At 43.5% G+C, this 25,320-nt stretch overlaps 1 protein-coding gene across 9 annotated transcripts in view; it reads left to right on the top strand.

The window, feature by feature from the left end:
• NR3C2 (nuclear receptor subfamily 3 group C member 2) overlaps positions 1-24,317 on the top strand; it is a 356,613-nt gene extending 332,296 nt beyond the window's left edge. For 8 of the 9 annotated variants that reach the window (XM_008992565.5, XM_035292341.3, XM_078366026.1 and 5 more), the window contains exon 9: positions 21,608-24,317. In XM_008992565.5, the coding sequence (XP_008990813.1) occupies positions 21,608-21,763 (156 nt within the window). In that variant the 3' untranslated portion in view covers positions 21,764-24,317. 9 annotated transcript variants of the gene reach the window in all.
• Positions 24,318-25,320: the final 1,003 nt, after the last annotated feature.

Consider the following 25,320-nt stretch of genomic DNA (forward strand, 5'->3'; position numbering starts at 1 on the left):
TAATGGAAGAATCAACAGCCCCACAGAGTGATCTCTTAAGGTTCCTAGATAGCTGGTGAGAGCCAGAACATCCTTGACTCACCGCTGAGTGCTCCGGACACTGCCATCGTGATGAGAGAGCACTTGTGGCTAATAGCAGCTGCTCGTTTTTAGGCTGTCCTGCATTTCGGAAATCAGAAAACCAGCCTCTAGGAATATTAGGGACAGCTGCACTGCCCTCTGGCACTCCAGATTCATTTGTGTCTTCCCTGGCATGTTCTGCAATTCATCGTTTCTGTTACGTCTTGTAATGTACAAGAAACATGCAATGTACAGAAACAGGGTTACATGTTGAAGGCAGTCAACTTGTTTTGTATTAAAATGTTATGTGTCTATGGAATATTATGCAGCCATCAAAAATGATGAGTTTGTGTCCTTTGTAGAGACATGGATGAACCTGATAACCATCATTCTCAGCAAACTGACACAAGAGCAGAAAATCAAACACTGCATGTTCTCACTCATAGGTGGGTGTTGAACAATGAGAACACATGGACACAGGGAAGGGAGCACTACACACTGGGGTCTGTTGGGGGGAAATAGAGGAGGGACAGCGGAGGGTGGGGAGTTGGGTAGAGATAGCATGGGGGAAATGCCAGATATAGGTGATGGGGAGGAAGGCAGCAAATCACACTGCCACTTGTGTACCTATGCAACAATCTTGCATGTTCTTCACATGTACCCCAAAACCTAAAATGCAACAACAAAAAAAAATGTCATGTGTATGTAGCAGATCCCAAAACAAAATGTTAAATTGGCCTCAACGTGAGCTGAGCAGGCCTTGGCTTGGAGGCGTTTGCTTCTGTGCATGACCACTGTGTGCCAGCCCTCAGGACACATGCACAGAAGGAAGTTCCCAGAAGGAAGTTCTTAGATCTCTGAGGATCCCCTTGCTGAATAGCTGCTTTTTGTGTTTCCAGGGGCCATGCTAGAAGCTGGCGTGGCTCTTCTCTAGCCAGGCTCTGGGAGCCATGGCTTCCCTGCTACAAGAGGGGCAAGGTGGGTGGTGTGAGGAACAGAAATCTGGTGGTACAGAAAATACTACATTTACACACTGGGGAGATGTCGCTCTTTAGGTGAAAAGGGCGTTAAGTATCTTTGATGTGGTAGGGCGCAATGGCTCCCACCTATAATCCTAGAACTTTGGGAGATGGAGATGGGCAGATGATTTGAAGTCAGGAGTTTGAGACCAGCCTGGCCAACATGATGAAACCCTGTCTCTACTAAAACCACAAAATTAGCCAGGTATGGTGGTGCACACCTGTAGTCCCAGCTACTTAGGAGGCTGAGGTGGGAGGATTGCTTGAGCCCAGGAGACAGAGGCTGCAGTTAGACAAGATTGTGCCACTGCACTCCAGCCTGGACAATAGAGGGATACCTGTCTCAAATAAAAAAACAAAAAAAGAATCAGTGACACAACAACCACAAAAGAGATACTGCCACAGGCAGCAGAGACTGTTCACAAATTATTATTGTTTTTATAAATTATTTCTTTAAGTTCCAGAATACATGTGCAGGCTTGTTACATAGGTACACATGTGCCATGGTGGTTTGCTGCACCTATCTACCCATCATCTAGGTTTTAAGCCCCACATGTGTTAGGTGTTTATCCTAATGCTCTGTCTCCCCTTGCCCCCCACACCCTTCAATAGGCCCCAGTTTATATTGTTCCTCTCCCTGTGCCCATATGCTCTCACTATTCAACTCCCACTTATGAGTGAGAACATGCAGTATTTGGTTTTCTGTTCCTGTGTTAATTTGCTGAGAATGATGGTTTCCAGCTTCATCCATGTCCCTGCAAAGGACATGAACTCATCCTTTTTTATGGCTGCATAGTATTCCATGGTGTATATGTGCCACATTTTCTTTATCCAGTCTATCAGTGATAGGCATTTGGGTTGGTTCCAAGTCTTTGCTATTGTATACAGAGCTGCAGTAAATGTACATGTGTGTGTGTCTTTATGGTAGAATGATTTATAATCCTTTGGTTTGTCTTTATGGTAGAATGATTTATAATCCTTTTCATATGTCTTTATGGTAGAATGATTTATAATACTCAGTTATGGGATTGCTGGGTTAAATGGTATTTCTGGTTCTAGATCTTTGAGGAATCACCACACTGTCTTCTACAATGGTTGAACTAATTTATAACCCCACCAAGAATGTGAAAGGGTTCCTATTTCTCCACAGCCTCGCCAGCATCTATTGTTTCCTGACTTAATAATCACCATTCTCATGACTGGCGTGAGATGGTATCTTAATGTGGTTTTAATTTGCATTTCCCTAATGACCAGTGGTGATGAGCATTTTTTCATATGTTTGTTGGCTGCATAAAGTTCTTCTTTTGAGAAGGGTCTGTTCATATCCTTTGCCAACTTTTTGATGGGGTTTTTGGTTTTTTCTTGTAAATTTGTTTAAGTTCCTTGTAGATTCTGGATATTAGCCCTTTGTCAGATGGGTAGATTGCAAAAGTTTTCTCCCACTTTATAGGTTGTCTGTTCACTCTGATGCTAGTTTCTTTATGCAGAAGCTCTTTAGTTTAATAAAATCCCATTTGTCAATTTTGGCTTTTGTTGTCATTGCTTTTGGTGTTTTAGTCATGAAGTCTTTGCCCATGCCTATGTCCTCAACGGTATTCCCTAGGTTTTGTTTTAGTGTTTTTGTGGTTTTGGGTTTTACATTTACGGCTTTAACCCATCTTGAGTTAACTTTTATATAAGGTTTAAGGAAGGGGTCCAGCTTCAGTTTTCTGTGTATGGCTAGCCAGTTTTCCCAGCACCATTTGTTAAATAAAGAAGCCTTTGCCCATTGCTTGTTTTTGTCAGGTTTGTCAAAGATCAGATGGTTGTAGATGTGTGATATTATTTCTGAGGTCTCTGTTCTGTTCCATTGGTGTATATATCTGTTTTGGTACCATGCTAGACCATTCCATTGGTCTATATATCATGCTGTTTTGGTTACTGTAGCCTTGTAGTATAGTTTGAATTCAAGTAGTGTGATGCCTCCAGTTTTGTTCTTTTTGCTTAGGATTATCTTGACTATATGGCTCTTTTTTGATTCCATATGAAATTTAAAGTAGTTTTTTCTAATTCTGCAAAGAAAGTCAATGGTAGCTTGATGGGAATAACATTGAATCTGTAACTTATTTTGGGCAGTATGGCCATTTTTACAATATTGATTCTTCCTATCCATGACCATGGAATGTTTTTCCATTTGTTTTTGTCCTCTCTTATTTCCTTGAGCAGTGGCTTATAGTTCTCCTTGAAGAGGTTCTTCATGTCCCTTGTAGGATGTATTCCTAGGTATTTTATTCTCTTTGTAGCAGTTGTGAATGGGAGTTCATACATGATTTGGCTCGTTGCTTGCCTATTGCTGGTATATACGAGTGCTTGTGATTTTTGCACGTTGATTTTGTATCCTGAGACTTTACTGAAGTTGCTTATCAGCTTAAGGAGATTTGGGGCTGAGAGGATAGGATTTTCTAAATATAGAATCATGTCATCTGCAAACAGAGACAATTTGACTTCCTCCCTTCTTATTTGAATACCCTTTGTTTCTTTCTCTCTGATTGCCCTGGCCAGAACTTCCAGTGCTATGTTGAATAGGAGTGGTAAGAGAGGGCACCCTTGTCTTATACTGGTTTTCAAAGGGAATGTTTCTATCTCTTGCCCATTCAGTATGATATTGGCTGTGAGTTTGTCATAAATAGCTCTTATTATTTTGAGACATGCTCCATCAATACCTAGTTTATTGAGAGTTTTTAGCATGAAGGGCTGTTGAATTTTGTCAAAGGTGTTTTCTTCATCTACTGAGATAATCATGTGGTTTTTGTTTTTGGTTCTGTTTACGTGATGGATTATGTTTGTTGATCTCTGTATGTTGAACCAGCCTTGCATCCCAGGGATAAAGCCTACTTCATCATCATGGATAGCTTTTTGATGTGCTGCTGGATTTGGTTTGCCAGTATTTTATTGAGGATTTTCACATTGATGTTCATCCAGGATATTGGCTTGAAGTTTTCTTTTTTTGTTTTGTGTCTCTGCCAAGTTTTGGTATCAGGATGAAGCTGGCCTCATAAAATGAGTTAGGGTGGAGTCCCTCTTTTTCTATTGTTTGGGATAGTTTCAGAAGGAATGGTACCAGCTTTTCTTTGTACCTCTGATAGAATTCAGCTGTGAATCCGTCTGATCTTGGACTTTTTTTGGTTGTTAGACTCCTAATTATTGCCTTGATTTCAGAACTTGTTATTGGTCTATTCAGGGATTCTACTCTTCCTGGTTTAGTCTTGGGAAGGTGTATGTGTCTAGGAATTCATCCATTTCTTCTAGATTTTCTAGTTTATTTGTGTAGAGGTGTTTGTAGTATTCTCTGAGGGTAGTTTGTATTTCTGTGGGATCACTGGAGATATCCCTTTATTATTTTTATTCACAAATTATTTAGAGAGACTCCTGGCTCATATAATTAGTGGGTGCTTTTGTATCTGGCTATGGTCCTGGTAATTTCTCTCAGGATCACACCATAGGCGGCATGGAGGGAGACACAAACTTACTTTAAGCATTTCTTACCTCATGCAGAAGAATGGAAGCTGCACATTTGGCTCTGTTCATTTAGTTGGGTAGCCCATTCACTTCATATTTTATTCTGTCTCACATCTTTCCACTAAGGAAAAGTTTCTCCTCAGGAAACGTTCTGAGGCCAAAATAGGAGCCTGCCATGGAAATGAGACCACTGCAAAGAACAGAAAGAATGTGGCCTCTGGCACTAGATCTCCGTTTCTTTCAGCCATGTTTGGGCTTCACTTCAGTTTTTGGCTTTCAGTTTCTTCAACTGCAAGGCAGTAACAATACCCATCTTATAGGAAGTTTGGGGAATGAATGAAATAACACAGGAACTGAGACATCTATCACATAACAGGCACTGAACAAATGGAAGTTTGGGGAATGAATGAAATAACACAGGAACTAAGACATCTATCACATAACAGGCACTGAACAAATGTTCACTGTCTTTTCCTGTTGCTCAGGAGACAGTGAAATGAGGCTATTTGCTTCTATGTCTGTAATAAAGGACCCAGTGCTGGCAGTACCATGAATATGCTGCAGAATTTCCTTGTATCCAAGAGAGCCATGGAGGAATGGAGAGAAAGAGGAGAGAGACAATGACGGAATCCATAAGCCAGGCCAAGGAAGCTGTTGAGGGATTTTCACCACATTTGTAGAGAATCTGGAGCTGCAGTGTCCAATGACATTTCCACCACCATGTGGAAAATTTAAATTAAGTAAATTAAGTGAAATGGAAAATGAGTCCCCTAGACACACTAGCTGCATTTCAAGTGCTCTACAGCCACGTGTGGCTAGTTGCCACCATACCAGGCAGTGCAGCAAGTTGTGCGGATGGTTCTGTTTGACAGATTCTAGAGGATCAAGAAGGGCCAGCAGGCAGCGTCCCAGTTGGGACATGGGTGCTGTGGTTCAATGAGAGGTGGTGGAGCCAAGTTGGGGCAGGAACACCAAGAGAGGTTCAGGTGGTGGATTGATGACTCCTGGTGATGAATGGGATGGGGAGGTTGAGAGAGGAGAGAGCAAGTCAAAGAGGACTCCCCAGGACTGGAAGTAGATAGCTGCAGGGTGGCACCTGCACAGAGGAGGGGGCTCAGGGCAAGGAGATCTGGGAGTGGGGATGAAGAGCTTGTTTAGGATATAGAGATTTTGAAAGACCTTTAGGACTTTCTGGAGAAACTAGCAGGTAAACATGGAGTTCTGTGGGTGAAGGTGAGGAAGTCAGCCCGCTGCTGCGGATGTGGGAGGTGGCAGCATGTGGATGGTCACTGAAGCTGGGAGTAAATGGAACTGCCCAGGTGTTGGTGCAGCTTGAGAAGAGGGCCCAGAGTGGAAGAGGGTCTAGAGGAAAAACAGTGGTCAAATGGGGAGGTGGCTGCAAAAAGTCTGGGAAAGAGCTGGTACCAAGGGAAGAAAAGGAGGCAGAATGGGGACATTCAGGACAAGCCAGAAAAGGGGTCTGTGCCCCACTTTGCCAGTGAGGGGTCTGAGGGGCAGAAGCTGCAGAAAGACCAGTTAGCAAAAGGCCTGAACAACTGTTCAGTAGCCCTTGCAGCTGGGAGGTGGGTGTGAAGAACAGTGGATCAACTCAAGGCATGGTAATGCTCACGGAGTTTTCAGTATCTATACTAGAACCCACAAAGCAAACAGGGACAGCAGTTCATTTTTCTTTTAATGTGGAGAGTGTTGTCCAGCAAAGTTCCTTAGTAAAATTGCCATAATAAATAGAAGAGAGTGGGCCGGGCGCAGTCACTCATGCCTGTAATCCCAGCACTTTGGGAGGCTGAGGAGGGCAGATTATGAGGTCGGGAGTTCAAGACCAGCCTGGCCAATATGGTGAAACCCCATCTTTCCTAAAATAGAAAAATTAGCTGAGCGTGGTGGCGGGCACCTGTAGTCCCAGCTACTAGGGAGGCTGAGGCAGAAGAATCAACTGAACCCAGGAAGCAGAGGTTGCAGTAAGCCGAGATCGTGCCACTTCACTCTAGACTGGGTAACAGAGCGAGACTCCATCTCTAAATAAATAAATGATGGCTCTTTCTGTTATATGATAGGATGTGTGGAATTGAGCAGCTCAAATGTGGTTGAGCAAATATGCAGTATCTTTGTGTTTGTATGTTTAAGCCTGGCTAAGAAATCCCAGCAACTTAACAAGCCTGTCTTCGTAAATAACCCCAAAACTCTATTCCAGACCATGGCTGACTTTATTATGTACTATGTGCATATATGTGTGTATATATGAGGATGTGTATATGTCACCATGTGAAGAGTTCAGCATCAAAGGCAGCCATGAAGCTTCTGAGCTGATCCTTGTGTTTTAAGTCATGATCTAGTTCAGCGATGCTGGTCCTGAGCCCTTCCTCACCCATCACAATACATTATACCTTAATTATAATGATGGTTCATTTCCACTTTCAGCCATAGAACTTTTATCTTCTTCAGCCTTTCGTGCTTGGTCATAACTTTCTGTGGCTGACTTAATGTAAAACCTGGGTAATATGCTTACCTCTTTCAAGAAGGTTAATGTCTTTTCAGTGGCTGGTTTTTAGATAATTCACAGAGCTTACCAACTGTTGGTCAACAGCCAAGCAACATTCGAAGATGCAATTATACTATTTTAGAGGAATGAGGAGGGGAAATGTCCATATAGGAGTTTACGCTTCCTTTTTTTATTATTTTATTTTTAATTGTGGTAAAATACACAAGCATAAAATTTACCATGTTAACCATTTTTCAGTGTACAGTGTAGGTGTCAAGTACATCCACATTGTTGTACAACCAATTTCCAGAGCTCTTTGTCTTGAAAAACTGAAACTCCCCATTCCCCTCTCCCCCAGCACCCTTCTACTTTCTGTCTCTATCAATTTGACTACTGGGAGTAGCTCATATGAGGAGACTCATACAGTATTTGTCTTTTTATGACTGGCTCATTTCACATAGCATAATGTCCTCCAGGTTCATCCATGTTGCTGCAGATGTCAGAATTTCCTCCCTTTATAAGGCTGAATAATATTTTATTTTATGTGTACATCACATTGTGTTTGCCTACTAATCTGTCAAGAGACATCTGGGTTGCCACCTTTTGGCTATTGTGAATCGAGCTGCTATGAACATGGATGTATAAATATCTCTTTGAGACTCTGCCTTCAATTCTTTTGGGTATATTCCCAGAAGTTAGATTGCTGGATCATATAAAAATTCTGTATTTATTTTTTTGAAGAACCACCAAAATTTTCCACAGCAGATACACCATTTTTCATGGCTAACAACATTGAACAAGGATCGTAATTTCTTCACATCCTTGTGAACACTTGATATTTTCTGGGATTTTTTTATAATGCTCATCTTCATGGTCATGAAGTGGTAACTGATTGTAGTTTTGATTTGCGTTTCCCTAATGAGAAGTGATGCTGAGTACCTTTCCGTGCACTGTTGGTCGTTTGCAAGTCATCTTTGAATAAATATCTTTTCAAGTCTTTGCCCCATTTTCTAATCAATTTCATTGTTGTTGTTGTTGTTGTTGTTGTTGAGTTGTAGGAGTTCTTTCTATATTCTGGGTATTAACTCCTTATCTAATCTATGATTTGCAAATATTTTCTCCCATTCTCTGTTTTTGTTTGTTTTCATACTGAAATCATCTTTCTCTTATGATGACAACAGAACATAGTTTGTTTCTTTTACTCCTTAACTGGCAAAAATTAAAAGCTGTGTTTGACCCCAGTTTATTTAGAGAAGGGAGAAAGTATTTTTCTTATGATCACCAACTCATCTTCTTCATCACTGATATCTCAAAAGTTACAGACCCACACATGTGGTGTTCACAGCTAGTTTTGAAGACTTAACAAGCATGTGATTTTCTGTAAGAACGCTGCGGAAAAACTAGGGTTTTGCATCATTCTGGGAGAAAAGCAGGCATTCTCACCTGACTGCAAAATTTGTGCTGTCACAGGGTGATCTTTGTCGAAAAAACAAAAGTTTTAGGTAGAAAAAAACCTCTGAAAGTCCTGTGCTCTGCACTTCTAGAAGATCACATCTAAATCAAACCTGACACACAGGAACCTCTTCCTGATGTGAAATGTATCTAGGGGAGATTTTGGGAGACTATTTTATTGTCTAACACCTGTGTCAGTAAATCCCCTGCTCCCATGCAGCTCAAATCCCTCTTCTTACGATATAATAATAACTGTGTAATACCTGGGATTTACATGGTGTCTTTCTTTCTAAGTCCTGTCATTAAATCCTTCTAATGTTTCCATGAGGCGAGGATGAGTAAATATTACTATTTAAATTTAATCCCCCTCCTGTCTTAATTCCTTTCTCTATAAAAAGAAAATAATAGTAATGCTTACTTGGATTATTTTTACCCTTTTTATAGAGAAAGGAATTAAGATGGGGGGATTAAATGCATTTTCATGGACTCATATGTGCGGCAGGAGGGAAGGAAGCACCTGAGGGAGCCATCAGGTGGCTCCTGTGGGTGGCAGGCCAGCCCTCCGCCTGGGTAGCTCCATTGCTGATAGCTTACGTGTCACTCTGGACTCATCCATAAAGTGGGTATCACCAGGGCCAAGTGTCTGGGTGTGTGGCCTTGCAGTCCCACTCTTGGCATAATATTCTGCTGCTCCCATCTTGAAATTTTTAGTAAACTTTGAACGAGGGACCCCTTATGTTCATTTTGCATGGGGCCCCACCAATTATGCAGCCTGACCTACGCATAATATAATCTGTTTAGGATTGTGTTTGTCAGAATTCAGCCTGAAATACAGCTTGCAGTGGGTAGAACACCTTGCAGGCGTGGGTAGGGGAGAAGACAGCAGTGATATCAAAGACAAACAGTTTGGATGGAGCAGGACATAGAATTCAGGCAGACAAGGGACTCACTGATAGGCTAAAAAAGGAACTTTTAAATCCAGGACCTCATTTGATACAAAAAGGAAATAGTGAAGGAATTTTATAAGGAGTGAGACACCCTTAAGCAATAGAGAAATGTTATTGTCAGTGTCATCATAGAATAGAGGAGATCATTTTAAATGATTGATATTTAAAAGGCTAGGAAGATGCCAGTTGACCAATTAAGTTTATCAAGGTCATAAAGGGTCTAGAAAGTATATATGGGTTAAACTACAGTCAGTCCTCATCATTCTCAGATTTTGTATTTACAACTTCACCTCCTCACTAAATGTATTTGTAACCCTAAAATCAATGTTCAGGGCACTTTTACAGGCATTCCCAGATGTGCAGAGCAGTGAAAAATGCCTGCCATCAATGTGCATATTCCTGGCAAGGTCAAACAAGGTGACTCTACTCTCTTATTTCAGCTCTGGTGCCATAAATACTCATCCTTTTTGAGGTCTATTGCATACCATGGTTTGGTTTGGTTTGGTTTTGCATTTTTGTGCATTTTGTTGGTGAGTTTGCTGTTGAGATGGCCCCCAAGCATAGAGCCCCAGTGCTATGTTCCTAAGTGCAAGAAAGCTATGATGTGGCTTTTGGAGAAAATATGTGTGTTAAAGAAGCATCCTTCAGGCCTGAGTAACAGTGCTGTTTGCCATGAGTTCAAGGTTAAGGAATTGGCAGTATACATTAAATAAGATGTCTTTAAACAGAAACATGCATAAAACAAGGTTATATATTGGTCATTTGTTGAGAAAGTTGTGACCAGCAATGTAACCATAATAGGTTATTGTCTGATGCACACAGAACGTCAATACGCCAAGACAGTGGGTAGTAGCAGAGAGGTTTAATCAGAGTCATATCAAAAGAGGAGACGGGAGGAAACCTCAAATCCATCTCCCCAGGAGTGTGGGACAAGCGTTTTTAAGGGTTTGACAGTGGGTGGAAGTGTGGAGGTCATTGATTGGTTGAAGAGTTTGGGGGAAGTGGCTCCACAGGGAGAGGAAGAAGTCATATTCTCATGCTGACCCTGTTCCTCTGTGGGGGTCTTCAAATTGGTTGCTGGAATTCAAGGTCTGAAAAACATCTTAAGCCAGGGATGTCCAATCTTTTGGCTTCTCTGGGCCACATTGGAAGAAGAATTGTCTTGGGCTGCATGTAAAATACACTAACACTAGTGATAGCTGATGAGCTAAAAAAAAAAAAAAAAAAAATCACAAAAAAATCTCATCATGTTGTTGGGTGCAGTGGCTCACGCCTGTAATCCCAGCACTTTGGGAGGCCAAGGCAGGCAGATCACGAGGTCAGGAGATCCAGACCATCCTGGCTAACACGGTGAAATCCCCGTCTCTACTAAAAATACAGAAAATTAGCTGGGCGTGGTGGTGCACAGCGGCAGTGGTTGCAGTGAGCTGAGATGGTGCCACTGCACTCCAGCCTGGCAGTAGAGCAAAACTCCTCAAAAAAAAAAAAATTCGTCACGTTTTGAGAAAGCTTACAAATTTGTGTTAGGCTGCATTCAAAGCTATCCTGGGCCATATGCAGCCCCTGGGCCATGGGTTGGACAGGGTTGTCTTAAGAGATCCTTAAACAAAAGTCTTTGATTCTGGTGTCAGAGACCTGTCCGTATGCTCAATATCTACTGCTATGTGATGTTTAGCAACTAGGAAGTGGGCCAAAGTGTAACATGATTAGTACTTAATTATAACTATATTTCTCTCCAGAACCTGGCATGCAATTCTTGTCAACCCTATGGGGGTGGTTACAGTAGCTTGTGGGAAGCTAACACTGTATTTCCTCTAGGAACAATTGTTCAGTATTCATTAAATCAGTGGTCAGGTGACTTTGTAAGATACAGTTAGCTACCATGGATATGGAGGATCGACTGTGAATATATATAACGCCCAGGGAATATAGGCCCAAAGGGAAATGACTCCTTAAGGAACAGCCAAGAATAGGAGACATACGTGACAGAGGCTCTCTATTTAACTGATAATTTCTGGAATCTTTAAGTTGCATGATGTCTCCAGTTACCTAGCCCTGTCCCCATAGGTGCTAGGATTCTTCCCAAAGCATTTCCTAAAGGCTAGAAGAATCCGTATGGTAACAGGAAAGCCAAATCTAGGCACCACCATATCGCTTCATTTAGAGACCTTTTCCCCCCACATTTTAGTGGTTTTGAAAACTAAATACTAAATAAGATGAAAACATCTTATACTTGATTTATATATATATATGTATATATATACACACACATATATATGTATGAATGGAGTTTCACTATTGTTGCCCAGGTTGGAGTGCAATGGTGCGATCTCGGCTCACAGCAACCTCTGCCTCCTAGGTTCGAGTGATTCTCCTGCCTCAGCCTCCCAAGTAGCTGGGATTACAGGTGCATGTGATTTATGTATTTTAACAAACAAACAAAACCTGTTCCTTCAAAAACTATTACTGAATCTCTGAGATGCCTTCCAATCCATACGTCAGCAAACTTTTTCTGAAGTGAGCCACGTAGTACTGTTTTTAGGCTTTGTGGGCCACACAATCTTGGTTACAGCTACTCAGCTATGCCACTGTGGCAGGACAGCAGTCACAGGATATATGCGAAGGAATGAATGAGTGTGGTTGTCTTCTAAACGATTTCATATCATTTGAACATGTCACAAAATGTTATTCTTTGGCTTTTTTTTCCTCAGTCATTTAAAAGTATAAAAAACACAAACATGGAAAAAACTTACAAAGCATGAGGCCAGATGTGACCTGTGACGGTAGTTTACCAGACCCTGTTTGCTTTCTGTGGCATCATAGAATGAGGGAAGAAAACAGTCCTTATCTATTGATTTGAGACACCTTGCTCGCACGTGTTCCTACCTAAGGGTGCCTCTGGCCACTTATTGCTTGGTGTTCTTTTTACTGGGAGATCGAAGTAAGGATTTAATTGCCTAATCTAGATTAAACCTAATGTTAAAGTTGATAACATATAAACACAAGCCAGCTTAGATTTTTACTTTGCTCAGCATAGTGTACATTTGCAAGAAAGATCTCAGAAATATTGAAAACAAGATTAGGAAAAGTTTATACTTCTATATACAGTAACATGCCAATGCATTTCAAACACCACCCTTTCATCAGATTTCCTTTGTTCAGCAATGTTCTAATTACCCCTCTATCTTTAAGCTCTACTTTCTTCTCTTCCATTGTGTCATTTTTCTTTGTGGTTTTCACATGTACAATAGACCTTATTCTCAAGAAGGCGGAGCTGTGATCTAGAATGAGGCTTTTAAAACAAGGAAACTTAAACAAGGTGGAAATTGAATAAATTTAAACAAAAAATTTGGAAGGAAATTGAGCCCATCTTGCTTAGCACAGCATCCAAACATTTAGGATCTCTTAATATTCACCCCTGACCAGAGATCAGTGATTAGTGTTGAACCTGTTATAAAAATGGGGAGGAAGGGCCCCATTTTTACTAGCAGAGTGGCTCATGCCTGTAATCCCAGCACTTTGGGAGGCCAAGGCAGGGGATCAAGAGGTCAGGAGTTCGAGACCAGCCTGGCCAACATGGTAAAACCCCATCTCTACTAAAAATACAAAAATTAGCCAGGTGTGGTGGCGGGCACCTGTAATCCCAGGTACTCTGGAGGCTCAGGCAGGAGAATCACTTAAACCCAGGAGGTGGAGGTTGCAATGCGCTGAGATTGTGCCACTAGGCAACAAAAGCAAGACTCCATCTCAAAAAATAAAAAAAAAAAAGGAATGAAGAACAAATTAAAACATAGTCTTGATCAGAGTAAGTTTTCAGAATGCCCTTGGTCTCTCATGAGACACCGTAGCATCTACTCCACCCTCCACTCTCCCATCCCAGCCAGCCCATTCCTGAGCAGGCACTGGCCAAACCTAGACTGCCTGAACCTACACCAGCCTAGACTCTGGAACCAGTCCTGGGAGGCTGCATGGGACAACCCTGCCTCTGTTACTCCATCAGCATCATTAAGCATCCCGCTAAGGTCCCCAGATGCCTCTCACATGCCTAGTGTTTAGCTGATGCACCAAGCGTGCTCACTGACAAACTTTTGGCCAAGAAGTGCCTTTTGGTCTCTCTTGGCCGGATCTAGGAGGGCTTCAAGACTCTCCAAAACTCACCCACTGAGACAGCCTGCCAGGAACATTCAGCTGCATGATGGCATTTTGGAGGCTGGGTTTTCAGAACAGAGCCCATAAGTGAGTGGTAGCATAACCTTTTCTTTAGGTATAGAAACAACTCAAATGCTGCTGAATTTGTAAATGATGGGCTTTTCTTACCATGTCACTTTCTGCTGAGATGTAACCAGACAGGGAAAAAGCAGAGCCACATGGCTCAGGGGCCCATCTGGGCACAAGCAGATTCTAAACCCCCAACCTGCTCCCTTCCGCCTGCACTGGGAGCAGGTTGGGGGTTTAGAATCTGTTCTTTAAAAGTTAATATTTATTGTGGAATATACATAGCTCACAGTTTATCATTTCAAATGTACAATTCAGTGGTATTAGGTCCATTGATGTAGTTGTGCAACCATCACCACCATCCATCACCCCAAACAGAAACTCTACCCCTTAAACACTACCTTCCTTTCCCCTACTCCTGATCAGCGCTATTCTGCTTTGTTTCTATGAATTTGGCTACTATAGGTGCTTCATATAAGTGGAATCACATAGTGTATGTTCTTTTGTGTCTGGCTCATTTCACTTAGTTAATGTTTTGGAGGTTCATGGTGCTGAAGCATGTATCAGAATTTAATTTCTTCTTGAGGCTGATTAATAGCTCTCTGTGTATGCCACATTTTGTTAATCTCTGGATGGGCAGTTGAGTTGTTTTTACCTTTCAGAATTGTGAATAATGCTGCTGTTAACACTTTTTTTTTTTTTTTTTGAGACGGAGTTTTGTTTTTCTTGCCCAGGTTAGAGTGCAGTGGTACAATCTCGGCTCACTGAAACCTCTGCCTCCTGGGTTCAAGCAATTCTCCTGCCTCTGCCTCTGCAGTAGCTGGGATTACAGGCATCTGCCACCACACATAGAGATGAGGTTTCACCATGTTGGCCAGGCTGGTCTCAAACTCCTGACCTCAGGTTATCCACCCAACTCAGCCTCCCAAAGTGCTGGGATTACAGGTGTGAGCCACCCCACCCAGCTGTGAACACTTACCTACAAATTTCTATTCAAGTAGTTGCTTTCAGTTCTTTTGGGTATATGCCCAGAAGTGGAATGGTGTGTCACATGGTAATTCTCTGTTTAATCTCTTTAGGAACTATAATACTGTCCTCCAAAGCACTACAGCATGATGCGTTTTCACCAGTGGCATACAAGGGTTCCAATTTCTCTATATCCTCGCCAACACTTGTTATTTTCCACTTCTTTTTTGAACACTTGTTATTTCCCCGCCTGCTTTTTTTTTTTATAATAGCCATCCTGATGGGTGTAAAATGCTATCTCATTGCAGTTTTGGTTTTGATTTGCATTTCTCTGCTGACTAGAGAAGTTAAGCATCCCTTCATGTGCTCATTGGCCATTTGTGTATCTTCTTTGGAAAAACGGCCTTGGCAAGTGCTTTATCAACTTTTGATTGTTTGGTTTTTTTGTTGTTGAGTTGTAGTTATTCTTTATATATTCTGGATATTAACCCCTTATCAGATATATGATTGCAAATATCTTCTCCCATTCTTTGGGTTGCCTTTCACTCTCTTGATGGTGGCCTTGGCTGCACAGAAGTTTTTAATTTTGATCTACTCATACTTATTTTTCTTTCATTGCCTATGTTTTTAGTGCCATATCCAAAAATAACATTCTTTGTTTGTTTGTTTGTTTGGAGACAGAGTCTTGCTCTGTTGCCCAGGCTGGAATGCAGTGGTGCTCTCTCGACTCCCTGCAACCTCTGCCTCCTGGGTTCAAGCAATTTCCCTACCTCAGCCTCCCAAGTAGCTGGGAATACAGGCGCGTGCCACCATGCCTGGCGAATTTTTGTATTTTTAGTAGAGATGGGGTTTCACCGTGTTGGTTAGGATGGTCTTGAACTCCTGACCTTATGATCCACCCACCTTGGCCCCCAAAGTGCTGTGATTATAGGCATGAGCCACTGCATTCAGCCATAACATTGTTTTGTTTCAAATGAAGGCCATACTCCCTATATAATCACTTCAGGTCATTTTCCAATGTTCACAAAGCTATTTCTGGAACACCTGGACTAAATAGTTGCCACTCATTTGTGTCCACTGAAACTACTAGTTGAGTTGATGTATCTCTTGCTCTAACCCCATCAATATCGCTGACTAAAATTTTGATCTTTGAAAATAAAGTCCCCAATATCCCCTGCCCCAATGCCCATTTTAGGCAAAAGCTCATTCCAATTAGGTAAACAGCCTGGAGTCAGCAGATAACATATAAGAAATGAGCATGCTACTGAAACCATGTGGGACCTACTTTAGAGAGGCTGTTATCATTCAGGCTTCATCACCACTTAAGTGATTGTGTAACCTCAGAACAGCAGCAGTGGCCCCAGATGTGCAGCAAGGAGACTCTCCCTGCAAGGCATTCTGAGAAGCCCTCATTGCAGTGGGAGCAGGGCGTGGGGAGTGGCTGCTGGCCTGCCCCAGCGATGACTCATGAGGGGAGTAGGGAAAAGGCAGATTGAGCCCCATGGCCTCATCAGAGCAAGCCAAGTGCCATCAGTCGCCCTGTGACCCTGCCAGACTCCTCTTCCACCCTGACAGCTGTGGCCCATCAGCTGGAAAAATCATGCTGGGCGTCTGCTAAACTTCTGAGATCCCAGCAGATGCATTTTGTACAGAATGAAAAGTCAATGTACAAGTCTTCTCTGATTCCTAATAATGTGGGACTCTTATTCCTGATTATAATTAGGGTTCTTGCCTCTCCATCTAGCCTGGGATCTACCGGGAAAGGTCAATGGGAATCAGCACTGAGACAGCAGGCCAGGCCATCATTGGTCTCGTTGAAATGAAATCACTCATGCTAATGAGCAAAGGTAGCACTTTGGGCTTAGTCGCTGTGACCACCGTCCCCACTCTGACCCCGGTGCCTCTAACCACAGTGAGCAGAGAATGGGGCTCATAGAGTGCCCATGGCATGGCATGCGGATGGAGTCATGTTAAACAGGTTGAAGGAAACCGGAGTCTAGGGAAGGACAGAAAGGGGTTAGCTTGGTGTATTGAGTTTTGCAATACTGGTGCCACAAAATGGAGATGCTCATTTAAGTTGCCCAGTTTTTGTTTGTTTTTTGAGATGGAGTCTCGCTCTGTCGCCCAGGCTGGAGTGCAGTGGTGTGATCTCCACTCACCACAACCTCTACCTCCTGGGTTCAAGTGGTTCTTCTGCCTCAGCCTTCAGAGTAGTTGGGACTACAGGCACATGCCACCATGCCTGGCTAGTATTTTGTATTTTTAGTAGAGTTGGGGTTTCACCATGTTGACCAGGCTAGTTACAAACTTCTGACCTCATGATCCGCCCACCTCAGCCTCCCAAAGTGCTGGGATTACAGGCGTGAGCCATTGCCGCCGGCCAGTTGTCCGGTTTTTGTTTTGACTCATTGACTAAAACTAGCAACATGCTACCCTAAAAAATACTGTTGAAATAAGTTATTCCGAAGCACTGGGAGTTTGAATAAGTCAGAGAAACTGAGGAGCAAGAATCCAGGCAACAGTAGCTTGGAATTGCTTTAGTTCTCAGCCCACCCCCGGGCTGCACAGCAGAAACATAAAGGGGCTGCTCCTGGGAGCTGTGGGGAGTAAGTAGGTGATTCTTCTGTCAATGAGCTTGCAGGCCGAAGTTTAAAGAGTTGCACCATAACTAGGACAGGTTAAACTGATAAAGATGTAGACAGTGGGATAAAATAGGAAGAGGGGTCACCGGGCTCCAAGGCTGATTGTCAAGTAAATTAGGAAAAAAAAAAAAATGTCATCTGCGAGGTGAGAGGCCAGAAAGGATTCCTTCAGGCTGGGTCCCAGCAAGGCCTGCGGGAAGAGGTGACTGCATAGAAAGAGCTGGTTGAAAGCAGCAGCAGCTACCCATGAGAGCAACATTTTCAAAAAATTATTCCATGCCAAGTGAGTGTCTGAGGAAATTGCCAGGGCATCCCCAGGAAAGCTGTGCACGCAGTCATTCTGAAGTGATTTGCTTTGAAAGGTGGCCTTTGGCATGGTCTGGCTTCCCCACCCCCATTCCAAAGCTGACACATGCTGATGAACTGAACTCTTCTTTGGTAGTTTCACACTTTGCAGTGGGAATAGTGGTTTGGGTTCAAACTAGAAACGGTGCTCATTTAGAGATGAACAGCCTGGCTCCCGCCCTGCCCTGCATCCCCTTCCAGGGCATGAGTTCAGCTTGTCCTGCCTCTGCCAACCCTGTACTGGGGACAGTGGCCTATCATGCACTGAGGGGGTTAGGGACAGTGTCTGATGATGTATGAGGGCCTTATATGAATCTGTATCCTCATTTCCTGGCTTTTTTAGGCTCCAGAAGGGCCAAGTCTGCATATTCCTCAATGTGTACCTGTGCACTGCACCATGCTGGTACCCAGGAGATGCCCATGCGAATGTACAGGGTGACCGTTAGATGCTTTGCCATAATACAGCAGTGTGGCACAGGAACCAGTGTCCATTCTGGCTGGTCAGCATGCAGGCTGACCCAAGTGTTTGATATGTGACTCTCACCCAGCTCTCCTGGCCTTGTCCCCCACCTCCTTGAGCTCTAACCACCTGCAGCTACTAACTTCATGCGCCTGGAATTTTCCAGTTGAGATGAGGCTCTGTACTGCAGCACCTCCCTTCCTTAAACATCTGCTAAGGGCCAGGCATCTGTGCGTTCTGCCCTGAAGGCTCCCTGGGCCCACTGGCTGTAGCAGGCCAGCGTTGGGGAAGGCTCTGCAGGTAAGTGAGCACGTGGGGCCCAGGACCTGCAGCTCAGACCGGTTTGGTCACGTTCTCCTCACCCAGTGACTGGGGGCCCCTGCTTCAATTCCCACAGATGTTCCCAGACCTCAGTAACTGCAGTCATGGTGCAGGATTTAGGCCTGCAGAGGTTTTTAGCCTTGTCCCAGGGCAGGGTGCACCAGATGGGCTTCTATGGCTACCATCACTTCTGGTAGCTGCTGAGGCCTTCTGCACACCCACCCCCGTGGGCATCCTAGCTGCCTCAATACAGGATAAGCCCTTTCCCGATAGTGGTTGGTGGTGACACCCCCTCCTCCACTGGTGATGTCATGTCTACAGAGTCAAATGCCCAGCCCCCAGCTGCCACGCCAATTCCAGCTGCTGGCTCTGAGGCCAGGCCCAGGTTCTGCACGAAGGTTCCATCCCTCCGCAGCTGACCAAGACATAAACAGAAGGCCTCATGACTGGGAATGAGCTGCTTTCTCCATCTGTGGAACACAGAACAGAGGTGGGTGGGAAATGCCAACCCCAGGTTAATATGCATAGTTAGTGAGTAGTGTCTGGGACACCTGTCCCCAGCCAACCTATGAGGAAAACCAGCTGATCCCCTGCCCCAGCCTCTCTCTGTTCTGGTCTGTTTTCTCAGCATCTCCTGGGTGATGCTTAGTGCTGTGGACACGTCTGTGGGTGTTACAGATAGGGACAGAGGCGCCAAGAGGGCCTGGGACCTCTCCCTGTTAGCAGGTTCACAGGTGTGCCTGGGTTGCACGCTGCCTCTTGTTCAAGGGTCGACTCTTCCTTCTCTTAACACATGTGCCAGCATTGCTGTCACCTGCGTACCAGTATGAACCCTTCCATGGCCCTGGCTCTGCCGTGTAACTTGTTGGGGATGTTAGTCGGCAGGCAGGCAGGCTTCTCCACTCTTCAGGAACTCCCTAGGTAACCCTACACTTTTGCGTCCCTTGATGGCCAGGCAGCCTTTGGGTCACGTGCCAAGCCCACCTTTCCTGAGAGCCCCTCTGAACTGCACCTCCTCCCTTCACCCCTTCTCACCTTACACTGACAGCCTTTCTGTGTGTGTTTCTGCAGAGTAGAAAGGAACACAGATGCCTTGAGACAGAGACTTGTTCACTGCAGCTTCCCCAGTGCCTGGCACAGAGCAGGTGTTCAGTGGCTTAGCCGGATAGATGGCGAGGATGAATTGTAGATAATGGATGTTGGATCTTCCCAAACCCCTTTGGCCTGAGGACAGGGAACCTTTATCCCCAGACATGAACAAGGCTCAATCCCAGAAACATGAAAGGTGTGGCCACCAGACAGAGTCATCCTTGTGGTGGTTGATATTGCCTAGAAACCAAGATGTCTATCCTCAGGTTAAAACTTTAAGAAAGTCCCCCTCACAGCCTTTCAGGCACCCACATGGAGGGAACTCCAGGGCATCCGGTTCCTGAGCGCTGTGGTGGGTGTGCAGGACTGTGCTAGCCTGGTCAAAGCATCCCCCCCAGCAATTGGCACTGCTGACAGACAGTGGCACCACATCTGGACCGCCACACCCAGTATGGCTGTAGCATTGACAGCCATGGGCCTGCCATGTGAGAAAAAACAGAAGTGGGGTGGCATGTTTCTTAAATATCATCATTCCCGAAAAGGCAAAAAAACAAGGTTCTCCCATCCCTCATTTTATAGAAGGGGAACCCAAGGACCAAGTTCCACCAGAATGGCACAGAGCAGGTTTCACAAACTGTTCCAAAGAGGAAAATGGTGTTTTATTGTGGAAGTAGCTTGCGAAGCACAGAATCAAAGCGGTCTTGCTCTAGCGGTACTTCTCCACATCTGTAATAAAACTTGTGCCAAGTCGAGTTTGAAGCATTTTACCTGAGTCACTCAGTCCTCTGAAACAACTCTGAGGCTCAGAGACAGTTCTTATCTCCATTTTACAGATAAGGAAACTGAGGCATAGCATGTGTGTGTGAACATGGTGCTATTTCTCAGCTTTCTGCCCAGACATCCTGAGTGTGCAGAGCACGTCAAACCACACAGTTCTTGGTAGCTGATTAGGAAAATACCGCTCTGCAGATTGAGGGCAGTGACACAGGACCAACAGAAGCATGACAGTTTTTTCCTTGATGAGATTTTCTTGATTCTTGGTTTGTATTGAGGCCTTTACCAAACAGTTATTTACTGTCTGACTCAATTAAAGCTTGCCAGTTGAGTGTTTTTTCAGATCATTCGGGTTACAGATGCAAGTTCACCAGAATCACTTTATTAGAGTTATTTTATGGCAGGTCACATTCATATTGCCAGCTGTAATACAGTTGGAAATGACCAAAAGACATTTTTTCCCATCTACAGAAAAAATCGTGGATATTTTCTTATTTGAAATTACTGTTCCTAGTAAATGGAAAAGCGGTGTTCTTGTTGTGCAGCGGTAATGCCCTGCTGCATTCAGAATTCTTTTTACATAAATTAGGAGCAGTTCAGGTCTGGAGGGGCTGAGAAAGGTTCTTGATTCACACAGTAGGGAAAATGAGCTGGGCGGACACCTCAGAACTTGTCCTTGATAGTATTTACTGTCTCAAAATCAGCCTGAAATAGGAGGAGCTGAGGAGGCTCAGGTCTGCCCCCACAGGGCGGGAACCGGAAAGGAGGGAAAGAGGACCTGGGCCTGTAGGTGGAAGTGCCAGCGTCCCCTTGGCGGCAGCTCCATTGGCAGGCCCGGCTAAGGGGACACCACAGCTGCATGAGGGGTGTTCTCTCCTGCTCCTCACCCTCCTGGGCATCTGCAGTGCTTAGACCCAGGACCAGCACCTGCCCCTCCCTGCCAGCCCACCTTACAGCCTGGGAAGGTCCATCCCAAAGATACACGCATATGCACATTATTAGAAATTAGAATTTGATGAGTGTAGTTCAGTGACCCAGGCACTATTATCTCTGTCACTGTCCCTGCCGCATCTGATATATTCAGTGTTCAAAAATGACCCAGCTCTCAGCTGAATTTGTTTTCCATGGAAGGCAGATGACATGGGTGACATGAGCACCCTTCTTCCTCTCCCAGGACAGATGACTGTGCTCAATTAATGAAGACATGGTCTCCTGGGAGGCTTTCTGAATGTTGCCCTTTGAGTTCCCACCAAAGTCAGGACGCAGAGAGGTTGGAAGTGGGACTCCCATGTCATGCCCCCTCTGTGTCTGTGTTGCAGCTGGTGAACGACCTGCTGGAATTCTGCTTCTACACCTTCCGAGAGTCCCAGGCGCTAAAGGTGGAGTTCCCGGCAATGCTGGTGGAGATCATCAGCGACCAGCTGCCCAAGGTGGAGTCGGGGAACGCCAAGCCGCTCTACTTCCACCGGAAGTGACCGCCCGTCGCCCCGGAAGAACTTTGCCTTAAGTTTCCCCGTCTTGTTCCACACCCACGAAGGACCCAAGAAATCATGTTTTTAACATGTGATGATGGTTGATTCACACTTGTTGGTTTCTCAAGTTTAAAATCATGTCAGGGGTTTGGAGCCAGGAAAGCTGTTTTTTCGTGGATTTGGCAAGACCAGAGCGGTCTGAAGGATTTCTCCCCTCTCCAATCCCCCAGCGCTTAGAAACATGTTCCTGTTCCTCGGGATGAAAAGCCATATCTAGTCAATAACTCTGATTTTGATATTTTCACAGATGGAAGTTTTAACTATGCCATGTAGTTTCTGGTATCGTTCGCTTGTTTTAAAAGGGTTCAAGGACTAATGAACTTTTTAAAGCTTACCCTTGGTTTGCACATAAAACGTATAGTCAATATGGGGCATTAATATTCTTTTATTTAAAAAAACAAAAAATAAAAAATATATACAGATTCCTGTTGTGTAATAACAGAACTCGTGGCGTGGGGCAGCAGCCCCCTCTGAGCCCTTGCTCGTCCACGGTCTTCTGCATCACTGGTATACACACCCGTTAGCGTCCATTTCTTATTTAATTAGAATGGATAAGATGTTAAAACAAATGCCTTGGTTTCGATTTCTAGTATCTACTGTGTTGGCTTTACAAATAATTTTTGCAGTCTTTTGCTGTGCTGTACATTACTGTATGTATAAATTGTGAAGGACCTGAAATAAGGTATAAGGATCTTTTGTAAATGAGATACATACAAAAAAAATCTTTAATGGTTAATAGGATGAATGGGAAAGTATTTTTGAAAGAATTCTATTTTGCTGGAGACTATTTAAGTACTATCTTTGTCTAAAAAACAAGGTAAATTTTTTTTTGTAAAGTGCAATGTCCTGCATGCATAATGAACCGTTTACAGTGTATTTAAGAAAGGGAAAGCTGTGCCTTTTTTAGCTTCATATCTAATTTACCATTTTACAGTCTCTGTTGTAAATAACCACACTTAAACCTCTTTGGTTGTCTTGAAGCCTTTCTACTTTTTCTGTACTTTTTGTTTTGTTCTTGGTCTCCCGCTTGGGGCATTTGTGGGACTCGAGCACATTTTCCAGCTTCTGCTTCATCCTACTCCGTCGAGGAATGGCAGGCACACTGCAGTGTCTGCAGCTCCTGGAAGGTGTCATTTGACAACACACGTCGGAGAGGAGGTCCTGGAAGTGCTGCAGCTTTCCTAAAAGCTGCCTCATTTCCCTTTTCCTCCAGAAGCAGAACCAGCTCTAGGACAGCAAGACTGGGAATTCGATGGCTCAGAGAGCATCTTTTCCTCCCATTTTAGAAAATCAGATTTTCTCCTGTGGGGGAAAAAAAATCCATGCACTCTCTCTGCTAAAGATCAGCTATTCCCTTTTGATCTTGGAAAGGGGTTCGGCACTCCTGGAACTGGTCACAGGAACACATAGATCATGGCAGGATGCACTGGGACAGCCCATCTTGGCAAGGTTCAGTCTGAATGGCTTAGAGACTGGGAGATAGAGGGTTTTTAGATTTTTAAAAGGTTGGTTTTAAAAAATAAATTTTATACATAAACAGTTTTGGAGAAAAACTACAGATCATACAAGCAAGACAGTGGCACTAAAATTTTTAATTCATTAATCTGTTTGGCACTGATGCAATTTATGGCTTTTCTCTTGCCCAAAACTACAAACATATATATCTTTTGGGAAACTAATGATATGATTGCACTAAATAAACTACTTTGAATAGAGGCCAAATTAATCTTTTAAGAGTGATGATAGTCATCAGGTTTGCTCAGTGAAATTTTACTATTTTCCAAAACCTAAAAGCTGCAGCTGGAGAAGCCCATGGCCAGGAGAAAGCAGCAAATGGATCAACACTTATCTCCAGGGTTCACCATGCAGGCAACATTACCTTGTCTTTCAAAAGACACCTGCCTTATGCAAGGGGAAACCTGTGAAAGCTGCACTCGGAGGGAGGAGTTTTTCTTACATAATTTGCAATTTCAGGAATTTAATTTATAGGCGGATCTTTAAATACAGTCAACTTACATGCACAGCAATATGAAAGCCACACTTTGAAGGTAATAAATACACAGCATGCAGACTGGGAGTTTCTAGAAAAGAAACGGCTTACTTACAAAAACAGCTTTTAGTTCAGACTTAGTTTTTATCAAATGGGAATTCTGACTTAACCAGGTTTGGATGGAGATGGTCTGCATCAGCTTTTTGTATTAACAAAGTTACTGGCTCTTTGTGTGTCTCCAGATAACTTTGCTTGATTAAACAGCAAAGCCATATTCTAAATTCACTGTTGAATGCCTGTCCCAGTCTAAACTGTCTGCTCTTATTTTTGTACCATATTGCTCTTAAAAATCTTGGTTTGGTACAGTTCATAATTCACCAAAAGTTCATAATTTAAAAAAACACTAAATTAGTTTAAAATGAAGCAATTTATATCTTTATGCAAAAACATATGTCTGTCTTTGCAAAGGACTGTAAGCAGATTACAATAAATCCTTTACTTTAATCACCTGTTGTTTTGGAGCTAATTCATTTGAATGGCTGTAGGTACACCTGGATTTTGTGCCCTCCCAAATCTTGATTGTATGTATTCAGCCTACATCCAAGATGGAGGAACAGTGTTTTTCCACATTAGAAAGAATCCTATGTTAACCACATGTTAATTCTGCTCTTTGGGGACGGCTTAGAGACCTTGTTTCTAGTCTTTTAATATTTGCTTCATTAAAATACTCTATAGCCATTGAAGAACTGCTGCCACACACATTGCCTCATTTAGCTTCACAACCACGTGAAAACTTGTTTATTCTGCAGAATTTGAGACTAAGATGAGTTGAGCCCCATCTGACACCAAAGTTCTTCCTCTACATGGCCTCACCCTGTCATCCCCCAGGACCCTTTTACCGTCAAGATGCTCAGCTCCCCATTGGCCACGATGCTTCTGACACTCCTGCAGGCTTGTCCCCTGGATTCCACTCATTAATATGGGCCACAAATGAGTAGTAAGCAATCACCAGCTGTTTTTTTTTTTTTTTAAAGAGAAAACATTTCCCACAAGATAAATTCCAGTACAGTACATTCTTAATGTGTTACTCAACTGGAGATTGTTCAAATTATTTGCTTTCAGCAAGAGAAGACTATTTGATAGTAAAACAAATTCAGCTTTGTGTAACACAACAGATACATTTCTGGAACACAGCAAACCCACTGAACATTGCACAGGAAGAAAGTTGTGAGCACAAATTTTTGGTGTGTAAAATACTATACATGCAATTTTGGATTTAAAAATTTGAGAAATTCGACCTATTAGGGAGCAGGGCTTTTCACAGAGCCCCTAACTTCAAACAAAAGCCATTTTGGGCTGGGAACCCACCCAAAGCTGGCAGGAGGCCCCTACAGTGTGCACCCTTGGCTAAAGGGGCGAACAGACTCTCTTGGGTCAAGTGTGACTCTCTAAGAATTTCTAAAAGTGCTCTCAGGCCCCAAGAATTCCACACACACAGGAATCATTCGCT

Source organism: Callithrix jacchus, chromosome 3, assembly GCF_049354715.1.
Source record: "Callithrix jacchus isolate 240 chromosome 3, calJac240_pri, whole genome shotgun sequence".
In the NCBI taxonomy this organism is placed as follows: domain Eukaryota; kingdom Metazoa; phylum Chordata; class Mammalia; order Primates; family Cebidae; genus Callithrix; species Callithrix jacchus.